We start from the raw sequence: 12,583 nt of genomic DNA, 5'->3' as shown, positions 1-12,583 counted from the left end.
GAGTGTGTATAATGGAAAGAACATGCTGGGATTGTGTCTATATTATTTTGATAGAAAAGATGAATCATGAAGATGAAATTTCCTTTTTTGTAAGATGTAGATGTTTGAAAAACAAGGCAAAACATGAGGAGTCAGTTACTGAGTTGTTATACTTGGTGTGGATTAACAGCTCTCCGCCCCCCTCACAAAACCATAGGTAGTTCATCTACATGAGTGCAAACAAATGCTATAAGTGCATTGCAATTATAAGTAGCCTTAGGAAAGAGCAGGCAGCAATTTTATGATATTGCCAAAGATTAGTGCTGAAATGCTGAAATGTATAGCTGAGAAATACTGCCTGCTGGAGAAATGTTTTATTAGAAGAAATGTAACAAGGGATTCACGATGCAGCTGTAAATCCATTAAGGCAAGTAGGGCTCTGCAATAACCTTTCTCCATTTCAGCTATTAGCTTCAAGGACTGCTGAACTTGGTAACTTTGCAAATGTGGTTTCGCCCAACACAGTAACTTAACCTCCTCTTCACCAGCCTGTATTCAGGTCAGAAATAAGGAGACATGACTTCGCTAAAATGAGTACAGCATCATCTATTTTGTATCAGAATTTATTTTATCTGCACCAATCTGCTACTAGAAGGCATAAACATAAAAATGTTACATCCTTGATATCCTTCTGGAGTTTTTTTCTAGATAAGATAGTTGCAAGAGCTGAAGCCAGCTGCAGTATAATTTTCTGTTCATGTTTTCTTAAGTCAAGCGGGGAACCTTTTTGGCTCTGTGAACCAGATCCTTACCAGAATTGACCTCATGGGTCCACCCAGCTGTCAGTCATGTGACATCATCATAATATCCTATGGATGACAGATGAGTGGCCCTGCCTGTTTGTCAAAATCCCTTGCTGGAGCAATGTTAAAATGAAGAGGAAGGTGCTTCAAAGACCAGTTTGGCAAACTGCTCCCTGAACCACTTCCTCTCTCCTTTAAAAGCCACTCCAAATGTGACTTCTTTGTGCAGCAATGGGGGTGAGAGGGAGTTTGCTTTCTTTCACTATTGGCACCTTTTCCCAAGGAACAGGCACGTGCACTAAGAGCAAACAAACCCAGTAGTTTTCATCTTCTTTTGGTTGTATCCATCTGTTTCAATGAGAAGCAGGCATGCATACCAAACTGAGCAGGATTTAACAACCACCTGTCAGTTGTTAAGTGGGGGTTAAATCCTGATGGGAACAGGCACCTGCAAAAGAACAGAAGCGATGTCAGCTAATTGAGAGGTTGCTGTGGTTTGCAGAAAATGACCTCACAGGCCAAATTGGACCCATTGGGTAGGCCAAGACTGGCCTTTGACCCAGAGGTTCCTCAACCCCTGTCTTAAGTCCATGTGGTCAGCAAATTTCAACATACAGTAATGTGTTCTGTCCAGTCATTCTTGCTATAATGGTCACCGCAAAGGAAGCTTGCCCCTTTTCATGTCTGTATGGTTTTCAAATTTCCTCACATTTTTATAATATAGTGGTACCTCAGGTTACGAACTTAATTCGTTCTGGAGGTCTGCCCTTAACCCGAAACTGTTCTTTATCTGAGGCGTGCTTTCGCTAATGGGGCCTTCCACTGCCGGCGCACCACCAGCACGTGATTTCCGTTCTCATCCTGGGGCAAAGTTCTCAACCCAGGGTACTACTTCCAGATTAGTGGAGTTTGTAACCCGAAGTGTTTGTAACATGAAGCATTTGTAACCCGAGGTACCACTGTAGAAAAATTATTATCTGTTTAAAATAGACATCAACCCATGGTAAAAAGCCTAGTAGGGACAACTCAAATGCAGTATTTCACATTGACTGCCTGTGAAAAGGGTTTAGCAGTTCATCTTAAAACAAGAGGCACCCTGAGCAAAATGATGAAATGGTATGTTTAAAAGTTGGCACTGATACTTTCAAACAGAACCAAACATTATTCTTTGGAAGAGACAATGCTAGAAGAAAGGAGGTGCTTGAGGGCAAAATCTAAATCATACATTGTTGACAAAGATATCCCCAGTGTTCTTTGGATATATAACAGGGGGAGAAATAGTACACTGGAACATTTCAGACATTTTTGCAAATGTGTTCAGCTTACGAATGATTCTGAAGATATCTTTAATATTTTTGTTGTCTAGAATGATTGAAGACTGTGGGAAAAGAGGAACCACCATGGCAGAAAGGAGACAGCTGTTTGCAGAAATGCGTAAGTACTGTGGCATTCTTTCCCCCAGTAGATGAATTCTTTCTTGCAAAAGACCAGCAAGACAGAATGTAACTTTGGTAAATATTGCATGGATTTGTGCCTTGGGCAAATAGGCAGTTGTTCTGCAAAACAGTGGCTTTAAAGTGCTTTAAAAGTGCTTTTAGTGTGAGGCAAGTTGCAAGAATGTGTACTTAATTGACCTAATGCTGTCTTTTTGTAGTTCTGTGGATTATTTAAAAGCTGGTTTTCTACCATATCAGTTACTGCTAAGAGATCCAAGGTGAGGAGATTTGAGAGAGGGGGGAGGGAGAGGGCTTGGAGAGAAAAAGGAGTGTGAGCAATCATAAGCACTGGCTCTCATTTACAGCATCAAATGTCAAGCATATTTGGTGATCCTCTTTTCTGTGGATGCCCTGTACTTTTGAGCCCTAGACTGAAATCTTCCTAGCTTTACTAAAGTGTCTCGGTTTTCATTTTCTTAATTAGAGAATGTTAACACTGTCCTGATAAGAAATGCTTCCTGTCACTGAGGAATGACAAGCACCAACCCCTGGATGCAACTTTAATTTCAAATAAATATGCTGAGCATTGTCATCCTAGTGTGTAAACTGTTTTGTAAACCTTGTGTTTGTTTTTGTATCAGACGTGTGAAGTTGATCAGGATTATTTCCATTTCACAAATGAGCAATTGAAGCAGAAAGATGTCAGAATATGTCAGAACCTAGCCCATATTTCCAGTGTGGAAGTCATATGCAGGTCTTTTCAAGTCAAAGCCAATAGTCTCTTCATTGTACTCACTTATATTAGGAGAAAAGTGAAGCTTTATCACTTTTTCTCCATTCAAAATGGTCTCTACCAGAGAGCGTGAGGCAACCTTGGCTATATAGTTCAATCCAGCAGGTCTTTACAGAACCATGATGTATAAAACTGGATAATACAAGTTGGATTTAGGATGATTGCAAATGTTGGTGATTATAAACATACATTAAAAAACTGCTTTCTAGTTAACCAAAGAAGCTCTCAAGAAGTAGAGAGCTTCAGAAGCTGAGATTCTTGATCAGCTGACTGCTAATCAAGAGGCTCTCCTCTTTTGCCAGATTAGATGCCAATATGTGGGTTGCTTTACAGAGTAAAGCTACCTTTACCTTCTAGGAACAAGGACCACAAGTAACTGAAGCTGACAGTACTATGCTTAAATAAATGTTGCAATGGGTTGGATCCGGACAAAGTTGGCTGAGGTTAGTTCTCATGTACATTAATTGTGCTATTGAATTAAATGGTACCTAGCTTCAACTAAAGGGAGGCAGGTGGCACTGTGGGTTAAAACACAGAGCCTAGGACTTGCCGATCAGAAGGTCGGCAAAGATAAAATGGCATTTCTGGTTTGCCAGAAGCAGCTTAATCATGCTGGCCACATGACCTGGAAGCTGTATGCGAGATGAGCGCCGCAACCCCAGAGTCGGTCACGACTGGACCTAATGGTCAGGGGTCCCTTTACCTTTACCTTTAACTTCAACTAACTTACAGCTTGAAGCCCATTTAGCTGAGGGTCTGTGTAAAGCTTGGTGTAAGCTAGAGCCGTGGTTCCCCATGGACCACATGAACATTGATTATGGTTTTGGTGGACCACTTAATGATTTCTCTGCCTGTTGTAGCAGTGGTAATGCTCTGTGCTAAATGCTGTATGGGTTTTGGTTGAATTCAACTTGTAATACAAAAAAAGAATTAAAAGAAGCAATAAAAATACTATTTGAAATCAATATTTAATGCGGACATGCCACCTGAGTGAACCTCATGGACCACTGGTGGATCATAGACCACAGTTTGGGAACTCCTGAGTTAGAAGAAGAGCTAGATCTACTCCTAATAGAATGTGAATGGATATGGGAAAAGGCAGCTTCCACTGTCTTTGACTTAGCAAGTTTCACACAGAGTTGGAAGAGACCCTGAGGATCATCTAGTCCAATGCCCTGCAATGCAGGAATATGCAGCTGTCTCGTACAGGGATCAAACCTGTAACTTTGGTGTTATCAGCACCATGCTCTAAACCAACTGAGCTACCCAGGCTCTGCTAGAACACTGCTGCTTGAACCCTGACCAGTTGGGACTAACCCTGTTTCAGCAGAATGAGCTTAACTGAGTTTTAAGATGTGATGCAGAAGTTACTGGTGAAGATAGTCCATGATGGCTGATCTTTTATTTCTGCAAAGAGGACACTCTTCAATCTGCCAACAATAGTCTCTTACGTTTTACACATCACTGTTCCCCATTTGACGTACAAAGACAAGATTGTAATTGGCACGAAGGTCAAAGGCCATGAGGGGTTCTAATAAACAGCACACCTTCCATTGAGCTGGCACCTAATTAATAATAATAGGAGAGACAGATGTTTCCTGATACATACGTTGAAAAGTGAATGTATCCACTCTTAAGTTGCTGCTGGCTTATGCTATCTATTAGAAATACAGTTCTGCTGAACACAAAACAGCAGCCAGCTCTTACAGTGTATTACTGTATTTTGTCTACAAACTGTTAATCATCATGGCACATGAAACCATTTTTTCTTTAAAAAAAATTACATTGTTGCTTATTAATCTGATAACTTGCTTTTTGTTGTTCTTCAGCATCCAGATCGGAAGTCTTTCATTTGTAGAAAAAAATGTTGAGCGGTAGCCAAAATACAAATAACAATGATAACAAAACTACATTCATCTGGGACAGAAGCAAAAATCACAATCCTTTTTGTTTCTGGATGTATGCCAACAAAAGCTGCTTTTTTTACCATGGGTTTCTCATTCAGTAGTACAATTGAGTGATAAGCAAACAGAATCATTAGGCAGAATCGGGTATCTGGCTGACAGATAAAGAGCAGAAGAGTTTGCTTGATGAAGCCCAAGGCCCATTTGGTCCAGCATCCTGTCTCACAGTGGCCAGCCAGATGCCTGTGGGAAACCCACCAGCAGGACCTGAGGACAAAAGCACTCTGCCTACCTGTGATTCGCACCAACTGGTATTCAGAGGTATACTGACTCTTGACAGTGGAGGTGGAACATGGCCATCATGGCTAGTGTCTGTCAATAGCCTTGTCTCCCAAGAATTTGTCTAATCCTCTTTTAAAGCCATCCAAGCTGGTGATCAACACCATGAGAGCAAGTTCCATAGTTTAACCATGTGCTGCATGAAGAAGTACTTTATCTGCCCTGAAACTTCCAACATTCATCTTCAGTAGATGTCTACTAGTTCTAGTGTTTACAAGAGTGTGAGAAAGACGTTTCTCTATTCATTTTCTCCATACCGTGGAGGACTTCCATCGTGTCACTTCTTACTCGCCTTTCCTCTAAAATGTCCCAAACACTGCGACCTTTCTTCACAGGGGAGTTGCTCCTGTGATGGAGGAACACTCAAGAGAAGTTTCTACCACCCACTTTCTTGCTGCCGGTGGGTCATACTCTGTGGTAGTTGCTGCTACCACCCTCCCACTTACTCTTCCAGCCCAGATGGGAGAGGAATGGATATATGACTCTGGATAGGAATGGGAATGTTTCTTTTTTTAAAAAAAAAAAAAAAGGAAGGAGGAAAGTAAATTTGAGTATTGCGCTGTGTTTGTCACTTGAGCTGAGGGAAACAGCTGGGACCACTAGAAGGTGTCTTCCAAGCAAAGTCAAGTCTACCAAGGATAAACCATCTTGTGGGAAAATGAAAAACTTTGAGGATGAGACAGTAAATAGTTCAAGGGAACTTCTGGTAGGGACAGATGGCATTCAAGCAGCCAATTGGTAAAAGGATCTAGTTGAGAATGCTTGGCAGATGGAGAAGAGAAAGGAGAAAAGCAAGCAAAAGTGTAGTGAGCAGAACTGAGAGAGGGGAGAAATAATGGCGCTTCTTTCTCTCTTTTTCCTGACATGGAAGCTTGATATTTCATGGCCGGACATATTTGCTTCCTGGGCTATAATCATAAAGCCAAAATAGAGGGGGCTTTTTCATTTTACCAATAATATTTACTTTTTAGATCCTTTGATAAGTCTTTCAATTACTTATTGACACACAAACAGAACTTTCCCCTTGATTTGTCTCCAATCATGTTGGATGATCCGTTCCCTGAAGTATCATGATGTGCACATGCTGTGAACTTTTTCTCAGGAGAGTATCAATCAATCAAAACTTGTTAAATGTCATTAGTGCATTCAGAATTTGTCCTATCTTTTTTAGTTTTACAAAGGGTTATGTGCATTTTTCTTGGAAAGGCTGTTTGCAAGGCCTTTGTATTTTTGTAGGGTCATGCAAATCAGCTAAATATAACGCTTCCCAGCTTCATTCAGCTCGACTTTGCATATTTCCCCCACAGCTGCAATTGCTCAAACTGGCTGTCCAAAGTCTCCTCTCTCACATGCATATGCAAAGCAGCTTTATAAACAGCAACACTTTAAAAACCACTAAATTTGGCTTAATGAAAAGGTAGCAGAGGACCATACCTTTTGACTTTTAATTATCCAAATACAAGATGGTTTCAGAAAGGTTGTTGCCTGACCCTCCTTCCCATTTGTCCCATATTTTTTTAATTTTGTACTCCTACCTCCTCTTACAAATCTTACACCTAAATATATGGTTTGCAGCTAAAATAGATTAGTAGTTTGCATGTCTGATATCTTATTCTGAACTGATTCTCATCAGTTGTGGGTATTTGTTGTAAACTTCATAGTTAAAATATTAAAATTACACAGTGTTGTCCTAGAATTGGAGCACAGCCATTTTGTTTTTTAGCCTGTGGTTAGATCAGATTGTGTGTTTTTCCTGAATGACAGATACAGAAGGTTTATTCTTTATCCACTGCTAAACTATTTTTAACACTGCATTCTTCCCATTCTCTCTAGTTAGAAAAGACAGCCTTGAAAATGCTGAAGGGAACATTTCTTTGTTTTCTCTCTTTTGTCTGTGAGGTACATGCACAAATTGCAACTATCATAGCATATGCATAATTTTCTGCCACTAGGGGCTCAAGATCTGGATCGCATCCGTTTATCTACCTACAGAACAGCATGCAAGCTTAGATTTGTACAGAAGAAATGCAACTGTAAGTATGCCACTGGTTAATTCGAATTACCATCATTAATCTTATCTTCCACTTTAGAGTTGTGTTTGTTCCCCAGTTGAAATGCAAATAGGAATTTATTTTAATACGCAAGATGCTAATAAGAACACCTGGTTCTCCAGAAGAGCATGTTATTACACTACTGCTAATTATACTTTAAAGTTTAAATGTTTGCATGTGGATGAGGGTAAGAGGGAGTGGGTGGAGCTTTTTAAGCACATCTACTTTTCCGTTATCAAAATGATGAGATGAACTATAAAATAAATAAAATCTTTCCCCCCCCCCTTTTTTTTTTTTGTTTCTTTTCAACACAATTAGATTTGTTCATCTTACCTCTAAGATTACCTTGTGCAGCTGGGTGGAACTTATTTTAAGCATCTACAGTCCCAATAGATACTAATTTTTACCTTCAGAATTTTCATTATTAGAATGGAAAGCAAATTTTAAGTGGTAAATAGGTCATTATAACAAGCCATTCTTAAGAATGCTACATCCTCCTTATACCATTATTTACAGCTTTTATATAATATTTTGCATATTATAGGACCAAAACAGCTCCTGAAATAATTAACATGGTGTTGATGGCATCTGATGATTTTTGTGTATGTATGGTGAGAGCCAGTGTGGTGTAGTGATTAGCGTGCTGGATTAGGACTTGGAACGCCCAGGGTTCAAATCCCCATTCAGCCATGAAGATCACTGGGTGACCTTGGGCCAGTTACTGTCTCTCAATCTAACCTACCTCACAGGGTTGTTGTGGGGATTAAATGAGGAGGGGGGAACCATGTGTGCCACCTTGAGTTTGTTGGGTGGAAAGATGGGATATAAATGTAATTAATACATAAAATAAATTATGGCCACTATGCAGATCTGAAGGATGTGTCTCTGGGATTTGCTAGAGGGAAAGCTCCTATATTGACTCTGTTTCCCAATAGGCATATGAGAAGTTCCTAATAAGTAAGATTCCCTGCACTGCATACCCTGTACTTAATATTGGCATATGGCTGAATCCGGTGGTATTCTGCATGCCTGCTTGCCTTATTTAAAAAACAACAACAGAACTTATCTTTTTAGGTATTATTGGAAGATACAAAAAAGGGTGAAGCCAGCCAGCCTGCTTGCTTCATCAGAGCTGCTGAACTCAGTAAACCCCTTTGCTGTTGTCCTATACAGTGGTACCTCGGGTTACATACGCTTCAGGTTACAGACTCCTCTAACCCAGAAATAGTACCTTGGGTTAAGAACTTTGCTTCAGGATGAGAACAGAAATCGTGCTCCGGTGGCATGGTGCTTCAGGTTAAGAACAGTTTCAGGTTAAGAACAGACCTCCGGAATGAATTAAGTACTTAACCCGAGATACCACTGTACATGAGTGTAGCTGTACTGATCTGTTGTGTATTGGTTTAAGTAAATAGAACTACAACAATAGCCGATAGGAGGCAAATGGGGCAAGTCTGTCCTGTGATGTGTATCCATTTCCGTTCTAACAGGTTGCACGTGTATATCCAGCATCCAGGGTGGTTGTGTAATGGACAAAATGCCTTTATTAGTGAGTTGTTGCCAGTCAAGTACCTTCTGCCTTTCTCCAGACATGTCTCTGCCACATCTGTTGCTTTATACTGATGTAGTTACACTATATCCAATGATCATTCACAATAGTACATAAACACTAGGTCAGTGCCCTGGTCTGCATTGCCTCATCAGTAAATGCCACAATTTGCAATGTTGCTGTGTGTTCTGTGTGCTGGATTTTACAAGCTCATTTGCCAGTGAAAGAACTCACATCAATAATTATATAGAGAATCCTATGGCCTGATTATGTACCTATTTTTTTGTAATGGGCTTTACGTTTTCAGTCCTTGACACAGGACTGCAGCCTAAGTACTAACATATTCAGCTGTACTCCATTGCTTCAAAGCAATTTGAGGATTTTTTATTCTCAGCAGGCACCTAAAACGCACACCGCTCCTTAGCTACTTCCTTTTACTAGACTATAACCACTTTTATAAATCCAGGTTCACCCACAACTTGTACTCCATACATATCACCAAGATTCTACAAGAATATTCTCAGCACACTGCTGACAAATGCACAAAAGTTATCTGCCATAGGATTTGGTGATGGGTGGCTTTAAAAGAGCTTTTGACTGTTCATGAACACCTAGTATTTGCTGTGTGTGTGTGTGTGTGTGTGTGTGAGAGAGAGAGAGAGAGAGAGAGAGAGAGAGAGAGAAATATCACATTGCCTTACATTTTTCAGAAGGTAAATTTAAAATTCTTTGGTTTTCCAAAAGCAGTTTATATGCTTCCTTATCAATTAGACTTAGCAAGCTAAGTTGTCCAGCCACAAAAACAACAGCAAAATTGAATTCCTCACACCCCAAAACATATTTTAGAGACCACTCATTGAAGAAATCTGCAAAAATTAAGTTTCACCCCCTAAAATGACACAGACCTTACTGGTTCAGTGTTATGTCTGAACCAGGGATCGTGGTTTGTTTTGCTCAGACAAACCAGAGCTAATAAGCCTTGACTTGACATCATAATTTGTTGTGAGCAAAACAAACCATAATGTCCAGTTGAAATGTACCACTAGGTCAATTATCAAATGCCACTATGCCATGGTTAGTTGCTCCTGCACATCCAAGGAGATGAGCGAAGTGAGAGCCAATGTCAGCTAATACATTGGTATAAATATAACATGTATGGTTAACCTTTGGCCCTCCAGGTGTTGCTGAACTACAACTACCATCATCTCTGCCCATTGGCCATACTTGTTGAGGCTCATGGGAATTGTAGTTCAGCAAGATCTGGAGTGCCAAAGTTCCCAACATGTGAAATATAACAGATCTAGGAAATACACAATCATCACAATATAATTTTACTGCAGTATTTGAGCTTGGTCATGCAGCTTAGGTTTAATGGATAGGTAGTTGAAGCAAGCAGCAGGTGCCATTCATGGTTATGGAAACACATGTCAAAACTTCAGTAGAGAACAGTTAGGGTTCAATAGTTTAGGTGCTAAGATAGCAGGATCATGAACAACAGAACTGAGTCGAAAATGGGAAGTGTCAGCTTCTATATATAGCCTGAAACACTGTATGAACACCAGAAATCTGGATTTCCAGAATACCTTCTTCCTCAGCATAAAATGTTTCATTTGCTGAAAACTACGGCTTTTCATATTTTATTACTTGTAGCAGTTATTAAAAAGCATTTAGAATGATGAAATCTCAAGCACACATATGATCTCTCTGTGGACCACAGCAGCAGAGGCGGAGCCTAACAACATACCATAATCAAAACTCCATTATACAATTAAACAGTACTGTACGGCTGGAAAACAACCGCCATCCTTGGTGGGCCTTACTCATTGTGCTGCATAGTTATTCTCCAGTGCTGGCTGTTGAAAAAGCAAGGCTGCTGATTTCCCTAGATCAGAATAAACAGTTGGCAGTTGAAAACCTTGGATTTAAAGCCAGGCTGATGATTCTAATATGGGGTTTAATTAGAGCTGACAAACCGGGAGTTCATATCCCTGATGGTTTTTAATTTGGCACCTTGGGGGTTTCAGTGTTGTTTTTCTCCTCTGTTCTCTTTTGAATGAAATACTTTTTGCTGTGTCTCATCAGGAGAACAATACAGCTGTTTTCATGGGGAATGGCATAGTGTGATGACCGCGGAGGCGACCTTGTTAACTTCCACGCCTTCCCCAACTCTAATCCTTCTCTTCCTCATACTCTTCTGCTCAGTTCAAATAGTAGCTAGGCCTCAGAGGCATGTAGGCTAGTCAGCTTCAATTTCTTACATACCTCGGGGCCTCTTTCTCTTCTGCCTGTCACTTTATGTTAGCCCTGTGTCCCACCCTGTCTAATGAACAATAATTCACATCTGTAAATTAAATGCAAGTGCTATTAAAGATGTACTCACTTCAGATATTTTTAAACACATCGTGCTCTGGGCCAGCCTCACATCAGTGGCTATTATATCATCAAGCCGGCAGCAAAGGAACTAGAATCAGAGTGTTAGACTAGGATGTAAAAATGAAGTTCCAATATGGATTTACAGCCCATGCTTTTGAAACCAGTTTCCTAGGTGCGGTTCAATCCTATGCAGTTCTGAAGCAAATAACATTTACGTCACTTGCACTCAGCTCACGATAGGACAGGATCCTTGTTCTCCAATTTACCTGCATTCCTTGCAAAATCAGTGCTTTGGCTTTTGTTGCTAAAGGGATGCAGTCAAAATAAATGAGCATAAATCCAAGGTGATGGGGGCTAAGCTGTGTGGCAGGTGGTGAGGATTTGTGGCATTCCTGTTCTAAGTTCCACCATACTTTAAAAGTTATAATCTAGCTTCACCCTTACAGTATAATGACATAAGTAGTAATTTATTTTAACTTGGACCAGAGTGTAATGCCATCCTGTTCTCTGATTACCTATTTCTTTCATTTATTTACTATGCCTCTGTTTTTGTGACCATCAAATAATCTCATTTTCCTCTCTTCCCTGAAAATGTCTTTGCTTTGGATTTGCAAATCATCTTCACATTGTGTAAGATTAAAAATATCTATTTAAGATACCCAGACTCTTACTCCACCTAGGGGTTCAGGGAACATCATCTAAAATGGCTGTTGCCGTGTTCCAACAGAGTATAAACTTATATATAAATTTCAGTGTGCATAATATTTTACCCAAATCCTATTTATTTCTTGCTTTTCTAATTTATATTATTTCCATTTATTGCTGATAGCCTAAGATATTTTTGTGTTAACCGAAACTGTTCCTCTATTCTATTGCTTCCTGCTGTCATCCAGTGCATTTGATGATGCAGCATACAATTTTGCTGAGGTGCTACCGAGGCAGTAAACACTGGATTCTAGTATTAGTCAGGGAACGGGGATGGATGGGTGAAGTATCAGTAGAGAATGATGCAGTGTAACTCTAAACATATTTATTTGGAAGTAAGTGTCTTTAAAGACGCGGGTGGCGCTGTGGGTTAAACCACAGAGCCTAGGACTTGCCGATCAGAAGGTCGGCGGTTCGAATCCCCGTGACGGGATGAGCTCCCGTTGCTCGGTCCCTGCTCCTGCCAACCTAGCAGTTCGAAAGCACATCAGAGTGCAAGTAGATAAATAGGTACCGCTCTGGCGGGAAGGTAAACGGCGTTTCCGTGCGCTGCTCTGGTTCGCCAGAAGTGGCTTAGTCATGCTGGCCACATGACCCAGAAGCTGCACGCCGGCTCCCTTGGCCAATAAAGCGAGATGAGCGCCGCAACCC

The 12,583-nt window shown here is 40.5% G+C and overlaps 1 protein-coding gene across 25 annotated transcripts in view; it reads left to right on the top strand.

Moving 5' to 3' along the window:
• DTNA (dystrobrevin alpha) overlaps nucleotides 1–12,583 on the top strand; it is a 186,259-nt gene that overhangs the window by 102,290 nt on the left and 71,386 nt on the right. For all 25 annotated transcript variants that reach the window (XM_077933046.1, XM_077933047.1, XM_077933048.1 and 22 more), the window contains 2 exons: nucleotides 2,149–2,216; nucleotides 7,207–7,287. In XM_077933046.1, the coding sequence (XP_077789172.1) occupies nucleotides 2,149–2,216; nucleotides 7,207–7,287 (149 nt within the window). The remainder of the gene's footprint in view (nucleotides 1–2,148; nucleotides 2,217–7,206; nucleotides 7,288–12,583) is intronic.

This window comes from Podarcis muralis, chromosome 8 (assembly GCF_964188315.1).
Source record: "Podarcis muralis chromosome 8, rPodMur119.hap1.1, whole genome shotgun sequence".
Classification (NCBI taxonomy): domain Eukaryota; kingdom Metazoa; phylum Chordata; class Lepidosauria; order Squamata; family Lacertidae; genus Podarcis; species Podarcis muralis.
Note: the sequence above shows the minus strand (reverse complement) of the source record. Positions and strands in the feature narration are given on the sequence as shown.